General features: G+C 46.4%; 1 protein-coding gene across 1 annotated transcript in view; it reads right to left on the bottom strand.

Moving 5' to 3' along the window:
- Positions 1–1988: 1988 nt before the first annotated feature.
- Positions 1989–19373, bottom strand: part of carmil1 (capping protein regulator and myosin 1 linker 1) — a gene marked incomplete at both ends in the record, with an annotated part of 71819 nt that continues 54434 nt past the window's right edge. Inside the window, 11 exons of the mRNA XM_080516471.1 lie at positions 1989–2287; positions 6222–6243; positions 6671–7011; positions 7102–7166; positions 7287–7396; positions 7500–7774; positions 14379–14445; positions 14521–14670; positions 14767–14854; positions 16926–17101; positions 17178–17300. Of these exons, the coding sequence (XP_080372597.1) occupies positions 1989–2287; positions 6222–6243; positions 6671–7011; positions 7102–7166; positions 7287–7396; positions 7500–7774; positions 14379–14445; positions 14521–14670; positions 14767–14854; positions 16926–17101; positions 17178–17300 (1716 nt within the window). The remainder of the gene's footprint in view (positions 2288–6221; positions 6244–6670; positions 7012–7101; positions 7167–7286; positions 7397–7499; positions 7775–14378; positions 14446–14520; positions 14671–14766; positions 14855–16925; positions 17102–17177; positions 17301–19373) is intronic.

Genomic DNA, 19373 nt, shown 5'->3' with positions numbered 1-19373 from the left:
TGGCCGAGGTGAATAATAATAATATAATAATAACATTTAAAAAAAGGAACAGGTAGTGTACAACACGCAGAAGTACTCACCTCTTAAACTTAAAGCAGGCACATGTTATAGGTGATATACATGTTGTAAGTTTTGTATCTCGAGTTGCGTAAAATGACATCAAAGTTCTAAAACTAGTCTGAAAGTGATTGACAAAAACTGTAAACAAAATTCTTGCCACGGGAAGAATGTTCGGATCTTTTGTTTATTTTCCTTTGTTTTAATTTTACTTGAAACTTAAAGCCTTACTTGCACGGTACACAGGAACTTAAAAAAAATATATACAGAATTTCTCATATAATCTTCAAATCAATTAAGGAATATTCAATACATGAGAGAAGAGAGTGTGACTTTATAAACAGGTTTCGAGAAAGTGCTAACATTAGTAAAGGTTTGACATGAGTGTGAAAAGAGATGCATCTCAATTTAATTTATAGATTTTTTTTTTATTTGAATTCCTCATATATGTCACATTGTACGTATGTCTGGTAAAGTTTTTTATACAGTACTTGCAAGCTTGTAGTTTGCCAAAATCATATAACTTTGATATTGTACAAATCTAATAATTTTTTATTTGGAGTTTCTGTTTTCTAAAGTACTATAAGTTTTAAAATCATATGTTTCACATTACGAATATTTACTAGGGATCCTGTACTCCCTTTGACTTTCATGCATTTAACATACAAGTTTCAGATAAAAATAATACGTTTTGGAAAAATGTTCTAATTCTTTTCCATATGGGTGAGTTTTATTCCAGCTGCACAGATTAAAACTGTCTGCCTTCAGATGGTGGCACAAACCATTCAGCATCAGTCACTCCGCCCATAACCATGAATGAAGATGAGGAAGCCGAATAGGAAGAGGAAATGAAACAGGAACAAAAATCAGAACAAGAAGAGGAAAAGGAAGAGGAAGCACTGCTGCTGTCTCTGCTCCGCCTGCAGCTTGGAGTCTGAACAAGTCAATCCAGATCAGATCAAAGGAGCTTGGTCAGTGGATTCCTCCTCTGATTGGCTGTTGGAGGTGTCCTGATCCAGAAGTTCCACCTCAGACTGATGGAGGTCAACCTCGCCCGCAGGACTCCCTGCAGAGGACAGAAGAAACGTCCACTTCATCAGAATGGTTTTCATTCCTTCTCAATGCGTCATCTATTGGTGAAATCTGGCACTGCAGAGTGAAGCAATGTGTGGCTACTTGTTTCTCAGAACGTCTCAGAAGCACCTTGATCAAACCTTGTTTAGCCAACTTGACTTTGGCCATATTTAAATCTGACTGAAGCATATGTTTTAAACCTTTACTTTTAACCAAAATGTATAAATAGTTGCTAAGTTCTCTGAGAAGTTTCCTGATACCAACCTTTCACTGGAGACAGGGGAGCTTCAGGGTGACTGCTTGGGTCGTCCTGCTCTGACGGCGCCCTCTTCAGGCGAGGGGCAGGCAGCGGCGCTCTGGGAGCCTCCGAGTCCTCATCTGAGAAACACATTGAACGAGTCACCGAAAGTTAGTCCGCTTCTTCACGACTTCACGTCCTTCATTCCTTCATTCCCCTCACCCTCTTCACTTTATTCACCTCCTTCCCTTGTTCACTTCCTTCACTCCTTAACTTTTGACTCACCGGGGACACTGGAACTTCCAGGACCAGTTGGACTCTGGCGGCCAGTCGGATTGTGGGGACCAGCTGGACTTTGGGGTCTGGGGCCTGAGGCACTCTCGGAACCAGTCAAAGTCTGGGATTTGGGGCCTGTTGGACTCTGGAGACTCGTCCGATTTTGGGGACCAGTCGGACTCTGGGATCCGGGGTCAGTCGGACTCTGGGATCCGGGGCCCGTCGGACTCTGGGATCCGGGGCCCGTCGGACTCTGGGATCCGGGGCCAGTCGGACTCTGGGATCCGGGGCCCGTCGGACTCTGGGATCCGGGGCCCGTCGGACTCTGGGATCCGGGGCCAGTCGGACTCTGGGATCCGGGGCCAGTCGGACTCTGGGATCCGGGGCCAGTCGGACTCTGGGATCCGGGGCCCGTCGGACTCTGGGATCCGGGGCCAGTCGGACTCTGGGATCCGGGGCCCGTCGGACTCTGGGATCCGGGGCCCGTCGGACTCTGGGATCCGGGGCCAGTCGGACTCTGGGATCCGGGGCCCGTCGGACTCTGGGATCCGGGGCCCGTCGGACTCTGGGGACGAGCCGGACTCTGAGACATCACGGTGGGGGGGGTGGATCTCGGGATCGGCTCTGGTCGGGATTGATCTGCTGGATTAGAGTTATTGATCATTAAGGTTGTGGACATTGATCCATGATATTGACATAGTCTTTTAAAGGCTTCCGGAGCGGACGCTGGCAGTGTCTGCTTCTCCACACACAATTTTTAAGGTTTCAGTTTTGATTGCCTCTCCACTTGCGATATTCAAGTTTTGATCGCACTCACAGGGCCACTGTCTCACTGTCCCATTGTAGCGAGGCACCTGCCGCCACGTTCACAAACGAGTTCTCTGGATCCCACTGGAATGGGCAGCGCTCCTCCCCTCCACCATCGTTCCAGTGCTTGGGGTCAAAGTGTAGAATGGGGGGGTGGGGGTAGGGCTCGATAATCCTCGGCTTCTTCCGATCCCCTTTCCAACAGTTAAATGTATATTAAATTGAAATTGGATTCCTATTTTTTTTTCCTTTGCCATTGTTTCACCTAAGTTTAAGTGTTCAAAGTAAAGCTGTTTGGTGAGCAGGACCCCACCGTGGTCGGCATGGCGTCAAGCTACTGCAGCTCTCAACTCCGCTGACTCAACCCCGCAGCCACTCTTGGCCTCAACACCCTCATCACCAGAGACCTTGGAGGGCTCCGCCACCCTCGCTAAATGAACAGAGGCTCCGGTCGGAATGTCATCCTCCACGGTCAGAATGTCATCCTCCACGGTCGGAATGTCATCCTCCACGGTCGGAATGTCATCCTCCACGGTCGGAATGTCATCCTCCACGGTCGGAATGTCATCCTCCACGGTCGGAATGTCATCCTCCACGGTCAGAATGTCATCCTCCACGGTCGGAATGTCATCCTCCACGGTCGGAATGTCATCCTCCACGGGGGAATGTCATCCTCCACGGTCGGAATGTCATCCTCCACGGGGGAATGTCATCCTCCACGGGGGAATGTCATCCTCCACGGTCGGAATGTCATCCTCCACGGTCGGAATGTCATCCTCCACGGTCGGAATGTCATCCTCCACGGTCAGAATGTCATCCTCCACGGTCGGAATGTCATCCTCCACGGTCGGAATGTCATCCTCCACGGTCGGAATGTCATCCTCCACGGTCGGAATGTCATCCTCCACGGTCGGAATGTCATCCTCCACGGTCGGAATGTCATCCTCCACGGTCGGAATGTCATCCTCCACGGTCGGAATGTCATCCTCCACGGTCGGAATGTCATCCTCCACGGTCGGAATGTCATCCTCCACGGTCAGAATGTCATCCTCCACGGTCGGAATGTCATCCTCCACGGTCAGAATGTCATCCTCCACAGTGAGCAGGGCTGCTCTCCTACAAACATTCCATCACTATGGACACCAATCACACATCTGGTCCTCCTCCCCTCCTGCTCCTCCACCTCTTTCTCCTCCTCCTCCCTTCCTACTCCTCCTCCTGCTGCTTCTCCTGCTCCTCCTCCTCCCCTCCTGCTCCTCCTCCTCCCATCCTGCTCCTCCTCCTCCACCTCTTACTCCTCCTCATCCCTTCCTACTCCTCCTCCTGCTGCTTCTCCTGCCCCTCCTTCTCCCCTCCTGCTCCTCCTCCTCCACATCTTGCTCCTCCTCCTCCCTTCCTACTCCTCCTCCTGCTGCTTCTCTTGCTCCTCCTTCTCCCCTCCTGCTCCTCCTCCTCCTCCTTCCGCTGCTCCTCCTGCTTCTCCTGCTCCTCCTTCTCCCCTCCTGCTCCTCCTCCTCCCCTCCTGCTCCTCCACATCTTGCTCCTCCTCCTCCCTTCCTACTCCTCCTCCTGCTGCTTCTCTTGCTCCTCCTTCTCCCCTCCTGCTCCTCCTCCTCCTCCTCCTTCCGCTGCTCCTCCTGCTTCTCCTGCTCCTCCTTATCCCCTCCTGCTCCTCCTCCTTCTCCCTTCCTGCTCCTCCTCCTCCACATCTTACTTCTCCTCCTCCTGCTGCTTCTCTTGCTCCTCTTTCTCCCCTCCTGCTCCTCCTTCCGCTGCCCCTCCTGCTGCTTCTCCTGCTCCTCCCTCTCCCCTCCTGCTCCTCCTCCTCCACATCTTACTCCTCCTCCTCATCCCTTCCTACTCCTCCTCCTGCTGCTTCTCCTGCTCCTCCTTCTCCCCTTCCACTCCTCCTCCTTCCGCTGCTCCTCCTGCTGCTTCTCCTGCTCCTCCTTCTCCCCTCCCACTCCTCCTCCTTCCGCTGCTCCTTCTGCTGCTACTCCTGCTCCTCCTCCCGCTCCTTGTCCTCCTCCTCCTCCTGCTGCTCCAAACGTTGTCTGGCGGGGGATTTGCATCAATTAAAAAACAATGACAAAAAGATCCATTGTTTAAACAGTAAAGGGAAGAGCGCAGACATCAAACAGCCTTAACGGCAGTATGTGACGACGCCTGGTAGGAAAGTGAAAGTCATTTTTCTTGCCGATGCGGACCTCCAGAAAAAGTGAAGATTTTTAATCGAGAAGAATTTCAAACAAAAACTAGAGCAGACGCTCATTGAAAGCACAAACCTGTAGCTACCATTTTGGTGTCGGTGTATCAAATATGAGCTCAAAGCCACAAGGAGGAGGCTGCAGGATTCGCCATTCGGAACTCGGAAGGCTAATTTAAAAAAAAACCCACTGGACTAGTCACAAAGTTGAACAGAAGATTAGATCTGTGGAGTCGACTCTATCATGATGTAGTGTTTTGAAGGTGATACGATGTTCGCCCTCAGAGGAAACAGCGTTTAAACTGCAGCGAGAAAGCAGCATTCGATGTTCGGAACTTTGATGGCGAATAAAACTGTTTGATGACTGAAAATGGTTTTCTGGATTATTGAGGAGGAGAGTCTCCTTTATCACTTACTAGGTGATTGAAGTCGATAGATATTCGCGCTCAGAGTAGCTAACGTTTGCAAATCTGATTTTGAAAGGCAAATTGCACACTTCCTGTGAGATTTAGGTCAGGGGTACCGGCACGTGGTTTGTAGATGAGATGAGATGAATAATTTTGGTTTGATGTCTCTACAACATTCCTACGGGCTGCGGTCGCCGTTTAAGTGTTTTTTGGTGGCCGTTGTAGTGTTTGCAGATGGTGCTAGAGAGCACATTTTGGCACTCTGGGTTAATTTGTACATTTTCTCAGAATGTTATCCAGTGTTAATTAGCGTGCCGAATTTGGTGAGCATATGAGCATGTATAGGGGGTCAAATGTAGGGATGAGCGACTACACTATTCATATCTGTGTCTGTTCAACCATCTAAATGAACTGTATCCATATCCGTACTCAGAGTGGGCGGGGCCTAAACTGAAAGTGGGCGTGGTTCATTTACAACTGGGTGGGGCTTAAATAGATAAATTGTTTTAAGTCTAAAATTGATGTGGATTGATCAGAAGTTGCTTTATTTATTGTTTATTTGAAAACTATTTACAGAACAGCGCCATGTCTTTTATGTAAAAAAAACCAATACTATATAAAGAATATAAAGCTTAATTTGGGACAATTATAATACATTCATTTTTATGAACAGCCATATACAATAAACATATTAATATAGGCTACTTTGTGCGTTCAGCTATATGTGTGTATGTGTGTAAGTGGTCTGTAAATGTATTATTGGTGTGAATGCGAAGGCATTCACAATCATGAGATTCAATTCTTTTTAGTGTGAATGCCTTTGCATTCGCACTCTTTCAAATCTTTATTATTATTTTGACACGTTTTTTGGCATGCTTCTCCCCCCACAATCCTTAACCGATTTTGACCGTTCAAACATCAAAACCTGTTTTGATTTTTTGGGAGATGGTGGCTGTTTTCTAACTATTTGACACCTTTTACAATTTTTAAGATATTTCATCTTTTATTCAGCCTAAATTTCCTTCAAATCCCTGATCAAAGCTTTGATATTCACTTTGATGTTGGTCCATACCACTGCAGCATTCACAATCGCTTTGTCTTCAGGAAATGCATCTTGTTATTATTGATTCTCACACAGGAACATTGATCCACTCACCTCCGTTTGCGGACAACTCACACTGGGGAAAAAACACACACACACACACACACACACACGCACACACACACACACACACACACACACACACTTGTAAGTAACTGATTACAAGAGTGAACTTCATTACAAATGCTGATGTTTGACTGTTCCTTTCATATGAATGAAGAGCTGCTGTCGTTCTTCCTCTAATGTAGTATAGAGCATCTTGCTCCCTTTTAAACAAGAATGAGTTATTGAACCGACCCACACAGTAGTGAAAGCTCAGCGAATGCTCATACTAACACTACAATAATACTGCTATGTGAACTTTACCAAGTAAAGAATGACTGATTTTCTGCTTTAAAAACTTTTATAGAAATAATTGGGAACTGCAACTGCATTGAAAGGTTCAGTCACTTTCAGCAGTTTGAGAGACGAGTTGTGTTCTTCACCTTCCTCGGCTCCCTCACCTCAGTCACCCCAATCACCTCCGTCACCTTCTTCATAGCCATCTTCTCCTGCCTGGCCTTCATCTCTGCCAGCAGGTCCATTCCCATCACAGGAACCCCGATGTGACGGGGGACCAGTGGATTCTCCTTCCCCTCTGGGCTGTCGGTCTGCTGCTCCTGCACCTCCAGCTCCTGCACCTCCACCTCCCCAGCAGACTCAGAGCTGAGGGGGGATTTCTCGGCCTCAGAGTCTTCGTAGTTTGAAGACGGCACCTTATGCAGCGCCGGACAAGTCTTGACAGCAGCAGCACCACCAGCAGGGGACGTGTCCTTTGTGTTGACCATCCAACAGGTGGAGGCAGCTGGTTGAGATGATGCAATGGCAGCAGCTCTATGACTTTTCTTAGAGTGTGATGTTCAGAATTTAATGAAGTTAAAGAAGCTGCTCTTACTGGATTCACGTTTCCTGTCTGCAGTTTGTTGCGAGTTGGTGGGTGGAGCTTTAGCAGAAGGAAGTCTGCAGGACAACACACACATGTGACTGATACTCTGTGAGAGTTGGCAGAGCTGCAGCCAGAGCATCACACTGTTTCAGTTCAATATCCACCAGAGGAAGAATTCCAGATGTGACGCTCACCTCAACCTGCGGCTCATCACTCGTTTGGAGAAGAAGTCGTCCAGGCCTTCATCCAGCTTTACAATGAGGCTGCTCTGCTCTTCCTTGTGTGAGCTGCAGGCGGCGGGCCACTGAAGTGAGGAGGACACAAAACACCAGTGTTCAGTGAGTGACATCGAAAAAGTGTTACTGCTGCAGGTCCAGAGGGCCCAGAGGATCAGGAAGGAAACCCACATCCAGCCTCCTGGATCTGGTCCTGGGTCTGGTTCTAGTCCTGGGTCTGGGTCTGGGTCTGGGCCGCAGTTTGGTGAGATGATCCAGCATCTGGTGCTCCAGCACTGGCAGTTCTCTCAGCAGGATGGGCTTGGCAGCCGGCGGGGGAAGGGGTGGCGGGGGGTTTTCGTACGTTGACAACACGGAGGCAGAAGGGGAAGGGGAGACAAGAAGGGGGGGGTCCTCCACATGGATGGGAATGTCCTTCGAGACTTTGTCCAGGTCAAACCCCATCTCTAATGGGACAACAGGAGTCCAAAGTGCAACCAGTTAAACATGGAGGTCAGGGAAACATTTGAACAAATTGCTGAGACAAACAGGAAGAACCGTTTCCATGACAATCCTCAATAAAGCTTTGCTGCAAACATGGAAACATTGAAACTGCTGCAGTTTCAATGTCAGGTTCTGTTCTTCTTCATGGTGGAGCTCAACTCAGTGTCTGTATGAAGAAATGTTCTTCATATGTACAGGTGATGGTGTATTAAATGGCAAAAATGCTGTTAAATTAAACAGACACTATGAATTCTTCATGTTATTGTTCATCTCCTCTTACATGTGCAAGAAAACCATTTTCTCAGACTGTTGAGCTCGTCAGCAGGACTCAGACTTATGAAAATTCTATACTCTGGAAGCCGTTTACAGAAAGTTCTGATCTCAGTGACGAAATGCTGTTTTCATTTAAGTAAATCTCCGAAAATGACAAAAGTACAATTTTCCCCTTGAAATCGTCTAAAAGGAGCTTAGATCTGCACCATGCATGAGAATTGTAGATTTCAGAGATGTTGGAAATGTTGGAGTGTTTGGAGAAGTTGAGTAGGAAGTTTTTTGAGTTGTTGGAGTTTTTTTGTGACATTGAAGGTGTTGGAGGTGTTCCATTACTCAACAAACGCCATGGAGACAGGCCGCAGCATCCTCAACAGGATGTTCTCCCTATTGGACTTTGAAGTCATCTGGATGTTGAAGGTGTTGGAGATGATGGTGTTGTGGGCAGTGTTGGAGAGGTTGAAGACGTTGGTGTTGTTGGAGTTTTTTTGTGATGTTGAAGGTGTTGGAGATGTTTGAGAGGTTGAAGGTGTTGGAGATGATGGTGTTGTTGAAGATGTTTAAGAGGTTGAAGGTGTTGGTCATGACGGTGTTGTAGAGGTTGAAGGTGTTGGAGATGTTTGAGAGGTTGAAGGTGTTGGAGATGATGGTGTTGTTGAAGATGTTTAAGAGGTTGACGGTGTTGTAGAGGTTGAAGGTGTTGGAGATGTTTGAGAGGTTGAAGGTGTTGGAGATGATGGTGTTGTTGAAGATGTTTAAGAGGTTGAAGGTGTTGGTCATGACGGTGTTGTAGAGGTTGAAGGTGTTGGAGATGTTTGAGAGGTTGAAGGTGTTGGAGATGATGGTGTTGTTGAAGATGTTCAAGAGGTTGAAGGTGTTGGTCATGACGGTGTTGTAGAGGTTCAAGGTGTTGGAGATGATGGTGTTATTGCAGACGTTGATGTATTGGAGGTGATGGTGTTGTTGGAGGTGTTGGAGAGGTTGGAGTTGTTGGAAATGATGGTGTTGTTGGAGGTGTTTGAGATGTTGAAGGTGTTGGAGATGATGGTGTTGTTGGAGAGGTTGACAGTGTTGGAGATGTTGAATGTGTTGGTGTTGTTGGAGGTGTTGGAGATTTTGAAGATTATGGTGTTGTTGGAGGTGTTGGAGATTTTGAAGATTATGGTGTTGTTGGAGGTGTTGGAGATGTTGAAGGTGTTGGAGGTGTTTGAGATGTTGAAGGTGTTGGAGATGATGGTGTTGGTGGAGGTGTTGGAGATGATGGTGTTGGTGGAGGTGTTTGAGAAGTTGATGGTGTTGGAGATGATGGTGTTGGTGGAGGTGTTGGAGATGATGGTGTTGGTGGAGGTGTTTGAGAAGTTGAAGGTGTTGGAGATTTGATTGATTGTTACTTTATTGTCATTGTACAGGTACAGGTACAGGTACAACGAAATTGCATTCACATAGAAAGTTTTGGGGAAAGAAGGACACATGAGGTGAGGAGAGGAGGGAAAAAGGCAGATTAAAGACTGTGTTCTGAGGAGCACAGTCTGTAATTGGGAAAAAACCCACCTCGGGCACGTTTAGCATCAACACAGACAGGTTACAACATTTCTCGAGACAGCATTTGGGATACATGAAGGGAAGTTCTGCAGTCCGCCACTAGGAGAAGGTTTTTTCAGGCGCGACGCCTTCACCAGGCACGCAGCCGCCCTCTCCAGTGACCTCTGCTGGTGGTTGGGGGTAGGGGGCACAGCGAATGCGGTGAATGTCCTGGGAATTCCAGAGGCAAGAATGTCCGGGGAGGGAAGGTGGGAGGAGGGTAGGAGGGCGGGGGTGGGGGCAGAGCCTTGATTCACACGCGCATCCCGGAGATATGAAGACAAAACACAGCCTTGGCAGCTGTGTGTCTGGGAGCCAAATCTTGATTTTCTTTGTTTTCGTTCAGGCGCGTCAGCTTTATCCGTCGACCTTGAGTGTCTCTGGTCTCCAATGCTGCTCCAATTGTGGCAAAATAATGATGGTTAGCTTCCCTCCGAGCTCGAATATCCTCCAAGATCGATCCAATTTCACGTAAACGTTCAAGAATCGTGGCCTGCACGCGCTTGAGTTCGTTTGTCATCTGAGTCTGAGAGTTCAAAGCTCGGCACAGTCCTTCATTGACGATGGTCAGCCTTCCCAATGCGGCTGCCCGCGTCTTCTCAACTTTGCGATAGATCAGAAAACTGCCAGCACCAATCAGCAGCATACCTGCTATCATGAATCCCAATATGTAGAGGTCCTCCACATCCTCCATGGAAAGAATGGCCAAACACAGGGACCTCCAGGAACCTCCAGGAACCTCCAGGAACCTCCAGGAACCCCAGGAACCTCCAGGAACCTCAGGAACCTCCAGGACCTCCAGGAACCCCAGGAATCCAGCATGTATCCGGCTGCAAACGTCCCATCGGGACATGCGGCCTCTCCTTTGCCCGGTCGTCGTGTCGTAAAAGTTTGGTCGATCGCATTGAGAGACCAGCTGATCAATTCCATGGTTCCGGTTAGGTTCGGATGCGGGTCTGAAGACATTCTCTTGATAGATCGGACACAAGACAGTACAGTACAGGACGAAGCAGCAAGCGGGGAGGGCGAGTGGGAGAGGAGAGGAGAAAGAAAAGCGTCCGCCTTCGCTGAGAGCCGGAAGATGATGGTGTTGTTGGAGATGATGGTGTTGGTGGAGGTGTTGGAGATGATGGTGTTGTTGGAGAGGTTGACAGTGTTGGAGATGTTGAATGTGTTGGTGTTGTTGGAGGTGTTGGAGGTTTTGGAGATGTTGAAGGTGTTGAAGTTGTTTGTGATGTTGAAGATGATTGAGAGGTTGAAGGTGTTAGAGATGATGGTGTTATTGGAGGTGTTTGAGAGGTTGAATGCATTGGAGATGACGGTGTTGTTGGAGGTGTTTGAGATGTTGAAGGTGTTGGAGGTGTTTGAGAGGTTGAATGCATTGGAGATGACGGTGTTGTTGGAGGTGTTTGAGATGTTGAAGGTGTTGGAGATGATGGTGTTGTTGGAGGTGCTCCATCACTCACCAAACGCCATGGAGACAGGATGCTCTTCCTCTTGGACTCGAGAGTCCCGAATGTTAAAGGTGATGGAGATGATGGTGTTGTTGGCAGTGTTGGAGAGGTTGAAGATGTTGAAGATGTTGGTGTTGTTGGAGATGTTGAAGGTGATGGAGATGATGGTGTTGGTGGAGGTGTTGGAGATGATGGTGTTGGCAGAGGTGTTGGAGATGGTGTTGTTGGAGGTGTTGGAGATGTTGAAGGTGTTGGAGGTGTTTGTGATGTTGAAGGTGTTGGAGGTGTTGGAGATGTTGAAGGTGTTGGAGGTGTTTGTGATGTTGAAGGTGTTGGAGATGATGGTGTTGTTGGAGGTGTTGGAGATGATGGTGTTGTTAGAGGTGTAGGATATTTTGAAGGTGTTGGAGGTGCTCCATCATTCACCATGGAGATGATGGTGTTTTTGGAAATGTTGAATAGGTTGAAGCATTGATGATGATGGTGTTGTTGGAGGTGTTGGAGGTGTTGAAGTTGTTGGAGATGACAGTGTTGTTGGAGAGACAGGCCGCAGCATCCTCAACAGTGTTGGGATCTGCAGGACCACAGAAAGTTTGTTCATTTCTGGGGAGAGACAATATTAATTTGTCATGAGACGCAGTCATGACATGAATTCTGACCCAGGAATGTTATGGCCTTTCACACCTAGAGTGGGGAAGGGGGGACATTCTCCAGGACCTTCCTCCCCCCCCTTTCTGCTCACAAGACTCTTCCCCCATGCATTCAGCCAGTCACTGATTGGTTGAAGCTCTCAGGCTTTGACAGCTCTGAATCCACACGTGGAACAAAGAGCCTGCGAAGCCAGGCTTCTCGCTCAGAGACTCTTGCAAAGAAAACTCCAAGGAGGTGGGTTGGTGACGAGCTGCTCCCAGCAGCTCAACTCACCCAGCGTTAGCACACAGCTAACACGAGAGGCCGGCAACCAGAGGCCTCCACTCCTCAACTCATCTGCTGACCCACCACGAGGGTCAGACCTTCCCCTGATCCAGAGACCAGCACCCAGAGTCTGCTCTCCAGGGAAACCAACCGGTTCCTCCAGGACGGGACCAGGGACCCTCACAGAACTTCGTTGTGTTTTCCTCAACCAGCAGGAAAACCATCACAGACCTGAGCGACCAGCTCCTCAGTCTGGACAAAAGGAACAACCAGGAGCTACAAAGAAGGACTCCTGAAACATCAACTTCACCTTCTTCTCCTCAGCCTGCAGAACCAGCAACCACAGTTAGCAGGAGGTGCTAACTACAGGAGAAGACACCAGCTTCCCTCCAGCAGGACAACAACCGAACTCTTCCAAGGAAGTGGTAACAACTGGGCTTTACTTGAGATTAGTTAAACTTGATGCTATGCATAGAACTGTTTAACTTTCATGAAGATGTGTTGATTCTGTTACAGTGATTGTGTTCTTTTGATTATGATATTAGGCACCGTTATCAACTTGTAAACCACTGTTAGCTCTGCCACAGACACAGGGTCTGCATGCTAATCTTTGCTTTACTAACTTGTTAACTCACAATCCTACACATATCACATCAAAGACAACATCACACCGTAACTGAACACCATCTGACGACTCCTGACGTTTTACAAGACAAATCGCATTCACATAAACGCATTCTAGAAATGGTCCTTTAGCAGAGACACACCAGAAGCAGATGCTGCGGCTAGCTTCTATTGTTCTTTTGCTATCAGCACATGGCCGAGACTCAGGACAGACTTCCTGCTCTCTGATAACCTCCATTTGGAATGTAGTTTCTTGTGATCCGCCATCTTGTTTTGTAGTTCCATCACACGTCACACACACACACACACTCCCTCCAACTCTCTCTCTCTCTTTCTCTCTCCACACACACACACACACCTACACACACCCAGCTGTATATAGGTAGTTAGAATCTGTGTTTTATTTGTTTTCATTGTAAATAAATATAATGTTTGGAATCATACTTGCTGTTTTATTAATGAGCACAAAGGTGAATGAAATGTCGACTCTTCTGTGTCAAGAACTCCAAAATCCTTCAATCTTTACTGTTAATTCTGGTAATTGTAATTAATTTAACTATTAATTCAAATTCCTGATTAACTGTTTAGTATATCTTATGAGACTGATAGAACTGAATTGGCTATCATTTCCTGTTACGACAGGTGGAGCTCCGAGGTTCTGATACACATCAGATTACATTTCAACATTATTAATAACTATCTTTGATAATTATTAATCATTATCGATAGCCAACCAAACATAAATAGTGATCCTTATGAGGACATAATGGTCCCAACAACAGGATGTTCTCCCTATTGGACTTTGAAGTCATCTGGATGTTGAAGGTGTTTGAGATGATGGTGTTGTTGGAGGTGTTTGAGATGTTGAAGGTGTTGGAGGTGTTGAAGGTGTTGGAGGTGTTGAAGATATTGGTGATGTTGAAGGTGTTGGAGATGATGGTGTTGTTGGAGGTGTTTGAGATGTTGAAGGTGTTGGAGGTGTTGAAGGTGTTGGAGATGATGGAGGTGTTGGAGATGTTGAAGGTGTTGGAGGTGTTGGAGGTGTTGAAGGTGTTGGAGATGATGGTGTTGTTGGACGTGTACGAGATGTTGAAGGTGTTGAAGGTGTTGAAGGTGTTGAAGGTGTTGGAGATGATGGAGGTGTTGGAGATGTTGAAGGTGTTGGAGATGATGGTGTTGTTGGACGTGTACGAGATGTTGAAGGTGTTGGAGGTGTTGAAGGTGTTGGAGATAATGGAGGTGTTGGAGATGTTGAAGGTGTTGAAGGTGTTGAAGGTGTTGGAGATGATAGTGTTGTTGGACGTGTACGAGATGTTGAAGGTGTTGGAGGTGTTTGAGATGTTGAAGGTGTTGGAGGTGTTGAAGGAGTTGGAGATGATGGAGGTGTTTGAGATGTTGAAGGTGTTGGAGGTGTTGAAGGTGTTGGAGATGATGGAGGTGTTTGAGATGTTGAAGGTGTTGGAGGTGTTGGAGGTGTTGGAGATGATGGTGTTGTTGGACGTGTACGAGATGTTGAAGGTGTTGGAGGTGTTGGAGATGTTGAAGGTGTTGAAGGTGTTGGAGGTGTTGGAGATGATGGTGTTGTTGGACGTGTACGAGATGTTGGAGGTGTTGAAGGTGTTGAAGGGGTTGGAGATGATGGTGTTGTTGGATGTGTACAAGATGATGGAGGTGTTGAAGGTGTTGGAGATGATGGTGTTGTTGGAGGTGCTCCATCACTCACCAAACGCCATGGAGACGGGCCGCAGCATCCTCACCAGGATGCTCTTCCTCTTGGACTTGGGAGTCATCTGGAGGACAGAAGCAGCACGTTGAGGAAGCTGCACCAGCTGTGCTGCAGTGTGGTACATGTGATGTTCTCCTACAATGCAGGAGTCCAGGTTCTCCAGGCTTTGCTCCGGCCTCTGGGCCTCGTCCTGGACCTGCAGCTGCAGGACTGTCTCGTCCAGGACCTTGGTGTCTGTGGTGGGGTCCTGCTGCAGCAGAGGCTGGTCCTTCCTGGTCAGATGGTTGGCCTGGAAGAGTTGGGGGATGAAAAGCCAGTGCTGAACAGAAGGAGGAGGAGGAGGAGGAGGAGGACAAGCCTGGAGAGGAACTGGAGGGACACCAACCAGAGTGTGCTGTGATCTGGAGAGACACTCCAAGATCTCGTCAGCGATGCGGTCGGACAGAAGCGATGCGACGGACAGTTTCACTTCACTGATCCACAGAGAGACAATGAGACAAAGTCAAACAAACTAACCAGGTTTTATTGTCCATTATGGTGCGTTTCCACTAACTCTTACTCAGCCGTACTTACCTTGCCTCTACTCGACTCAATCTTGGTCATTTTCTATTACAATATAGTACCACCATGGCGTGAGCAGTATCATCGGCGCTTTTACCCGTCGTGTACAAGTAATCATCCTCGATATGATGTGGAAAAATCATGCATCATATATATTACAAGATATCTATTATTGCAATCGTTCTTTATTGTCCGGTGTTTGGATTTCACTGGTGTCCCAGTTAAATGGTGACTTCTGCCACAAGATGTTCGCAACGGCCAGTGTTGCCAGTTACCTTGAAAAAATTATCTGATTACTAGTCACTCCTTTCAAAAATAACTGAGTTTCTTTACTGACTACTTGTTTTAAAAAGTAACGGAGTTAGATTACAAGTTACTTTTGTAGTTACTTTCAGGAGCTGCCGACAACACCCGCCACGTCACAAAATAAAACGGACAACTGGTTTTGCTAAAAACTCTGTTGATCACTGCCTGGCCTCCTGCTGATACATATTTAACCTTTGACCTTCATTCTTTGCTATATTTATATTTTTATATGACTCATTTCTCTAGGACTTTAACTCAGTTAGAAGTATTTAGAACAGCCTGGAGAGAGAGTTTGTTAACCTATAAAAAATCCCTGGGCAAAACACAAAATGCCTACTCTTCCTCCTTAATAGAAGAAAACAAGAACAATCCCAGATTTCTCTTCAACACTATAGCCAGACTAACAAAAAGTCACAGTTCTGTCAAACCTCATGTCCCTTTAACTCTGAGCAGTCATGACTTTGTAAATTTCTTTAATAACAAGATTCTAACTATCAGGGATCAAATTAAAGACTCACTGCCCAGTGCAGTCGCTGATCAACCAAACACATCTTCAGATTCATTAGAGGAGCCTGACTTCCAGTGATCCAGCTTCACTCTATAGAAGTCCTTGAGTTCTACTCAATCGTGGCTTCATCTAAACCAGTGGTTCTCAATTATTTTCTGTCATGCCCCCCCTAGAGGACAGAATTTTTTTCAGCCCCCCCCCCCCGAATTGTACGACCATTGAGAACCTGATAATATTTATTTATTTATCTGTATGAGTTGCTGCACCAGCATTCTGCATACAATCGCCTGATTATCAAAATAAATTAACAAAATGAGCTGAGAACAAACTTCTCCACCTCTCCTCCTCCTCCTCCTCCTCCTCCTCCTCCTCCTCCTCCTCCTCCTCCTCTCTACTGGTTGAACAGGCAGCCTGTTGATTAGTATGATCACTGCTGCCACCTAGTGGCTGGAGGCCCTTTTTTATCGTTCAAGCATGAATAAAGACACTTATACTGAAAGTCGTGCCTGCCTCACTGACACCCCACCACGCCCCCCCAGAGGGGCGCACCCCACCATTTGAGAAGCACTGATCTAAGCCAACAACTTGCTTACTAGTCCCAATACCCACTGAATTGTTTAAAGATATTTTCCCTGTGATTAGTACATCAATACTAGATCAGATCAACGTATCTCTAATAACAGGTTATGTACTACAAGCCTTTAAGGTTGCTGGTGTTAAACCTCTTCTTAAAAATACACACCTTGACCCAGAAGTCTGAGCAAGTTACAGGCCAATATCTTTGCCACGTGGTTTATTAATAGTGATCTGAGAGTATTCCTGATTGCTGTGTTTCTGTCCACACAGTGTCTGAGTGTGAACCGCGACAGCTTGTTGAGCAGTGTTCCACAAGTTTAGCAGTGGACTTGGACGAACTGTGCCGTGTTGGCAGTGGAACAGCTGCAGCTTTAGTCCCACACAATCCAGGAGAACTCTCATAGTGCTGCCCCCAGGAGGTTTAGACTAATGGAGGTTTCATGCTACTTCATATTTCTTACAAACTAACAATGTTTGTCAACAGCCACTAAATATGATTCATCTCAATGTCTCATGTTCGACCTGCAGGAACCAATAAACTCACTGAACATTTGAAACAATTGCAATATCCAACAGTTTGAACAGGATCCGACCTGATCTTGTTGACGATGTCGACTCCGGACTGCTCCAGCAGCGTGGAAGTGATGAAGCTGCGGGGAATCGTCATCCTCGCTCCACCTGTGTTCAGCAGCTCCTGACGTAGGCCGCTCCTCTTCATCACGTGAGGACACAGACTCTCAGCTGCATCCACCATCGACACCAGCATTGTCTGGAGTAGGCAATTATAGATTTAGAGCATCTTCCTCCCACTAACATCCAGATTACAGAGCTTCCTGAAGCTCTACCTGCAGCTGCTCCTGCATCACTTCCGCGAGCTCTCCTGCCATCGACTCCAGTTTGTCCTGAAGGGTGGTGACAGACAGTGGTTTGGAGGCGGAGCTCTTCAGGTGGTACAGGTTGGGCAGCAGCTGGATTAAAAACATGGAAAACAAGCTCAGGTCATTGAAGGAAGACGCTGCTGAAAGTCGGTAATCGAAAGAGCCTAAAATCCACTCAACACTGAAGCAGACATACTCAAGAGTGTCTGGCTGCAGGACCTCCACTCTCAGGCTCCTCCTCCACTGTCAGACAGGAAGTGCTCATTCAAAATTATATGCGACAATTCAAAATACAATGGGACAGAATGAAATGCCGAAATGCTCGTGGAAAATTCAGAATGTGTTAATTAGTCAACAACGCAACATTAAAAGCTACTTTCTGGAATTTAGTACAGTAGATATGTAATTTTTGCCTTTTTACAATCTATATAGCGCGTGTAGCCTGAGTATTTATGCCAATAAATGATTGTATATTATAATATTTCTGAATGTATAATATAGGATCATTTATAGCCACAAATGATCGCATATAGGCCTGTCACGGTAACACGTTTTGTCAAACAATAAATTGTCACTGAAATTATTGCGATAAACGATAATATTGCCATTTTTATACCATTTTCCACCAATATAATAATAATGGTATAACAATGCAAGAACATCTTTTTAAAGATAAATAAACTTATATTTCTTAAGAATATTTAAAATTGGCATTGTATTATGAAAAAAGACATTGAAAATATCCAAAATAAATAATCAAAACAACCAAAAACTCTAACTGTCGGACTCTGTTAACAACAAATGCTCTAGTATAAAAACTACACACAACTGAAACAATAAATAAAGCATAAAGTCTGTCAACAAAATTGCAGAAATTAGTGTATATAGGCAGTAAGGAAAGGTCCGTGATAAAAGTTGTAACAGTGAGAACTTGCGACCTAAACAAAATGAGGTCAGCTGGTCATTGGAGCAGTGGCCTGTGTGGCGTTGATGCTCCTGACAGCAGAACTAGTGGAGGTAATTATTGATAAAAAACTGGACTTGGGACAGTGGAGAAAATTATTAAACCAAATTTAGTGTTTAGTGCTACAAAATTGCATAAAAATCTGATTGAGATCATTTGAACTTAATTTAATAAAGAGACCAATGTGAACCCAAAAGGCCGATACCACAAAATAACAAAATATTAAAAACTGACCGACTAATTAGGAGTCGATAAGTACTAAAATTAATACGATAAAACATACTATTAATTTGATGAATAAAGTAAAGGAAAACTTGAGAACGTTGTGGAACGATTAACTCAAAAATAATATTTTTAGACAAAAATAAAAATATACGGCGAGCCAGACATAAAACTAAATAATTTTTGATCATTCATTAACTTTAAATGATTACTCAATTACTTTAGGAGTTGTTAATGAGTAAATGTTTGTTTACTTTCATTAATAATTTAAATTTTTCATAAATTACTTCCAGTGATTTATTACTTTCAGGAATCTAAACAGAGCTTCTGGTTACGGTACGGCAAAGCGCACCCAGGACCAACTCTGTCTCTGGTCCCACAACAGAAAATCCGGTAAAAATGTAGGCGGGGTTGTGAACGATTCGGCGACGCTCCAGCAAAGAACACGTCAAGTCGTTCTCTTGTGACTCAGGTCAAACGTTCTCATTGTCCAGCTCCTGCTGAATCTCCTCCTCCTGTTCCTGAGAGGAGGAGCTCTTGTTGAATCTCCTCCTCCTGTTCCCGAGAGGAGGAGCTCTTGTTGAATCTCCTCCTCCTGTTCCCGAGAGGAGGAGCTCTTGTTGAATCTCCTCCTCCTGTTCCCGAGAGGAGGAGCTCCTGCTGAATCTCCTCCTCCTGTTCCCGAGAGGAGGAGCTCTTGTTGAATCTCCTCCTCCTGTTCCCGAGAGGAGGAGCTCCTGCTGAATCTCCTCCTCCTGTTCCTGAGAGGAGGAGCTCCTGCTGAATCTCCTCCTCCTGTTCCCGAGAGGAGGAGCTCTTGTTGAATCTCCTCCTCCTGTTCCCGAGAGGAGGAGCTCCTGCTGAATCTCCTCCTCCTGTTCCCGAGAGGAGGAGTTCCTGCTGAATCTCCTCCTCCTGTTCCCGAGAGGAGGAGCTCCTGCTGAATCTCCTCCTCCTGTTCCCGAGAAGAGGAGCTC

Source organism: Blennius ocellaris (genome assembly GCF_963422515.1).
Source record: "Blennius ocellaris genome assembly, chromosome: 20".
Classification (NCBI taxonomy): domain Eukaryota; kingdom Metazoa; phylum Chordata; class Actinopteri; order Blenniiformes; family Blenniidae; genus Blennius; species Blennius ocellaris.
This window is presented reverse-complemented; position numbering and strand designations above follow the sequence as displayed.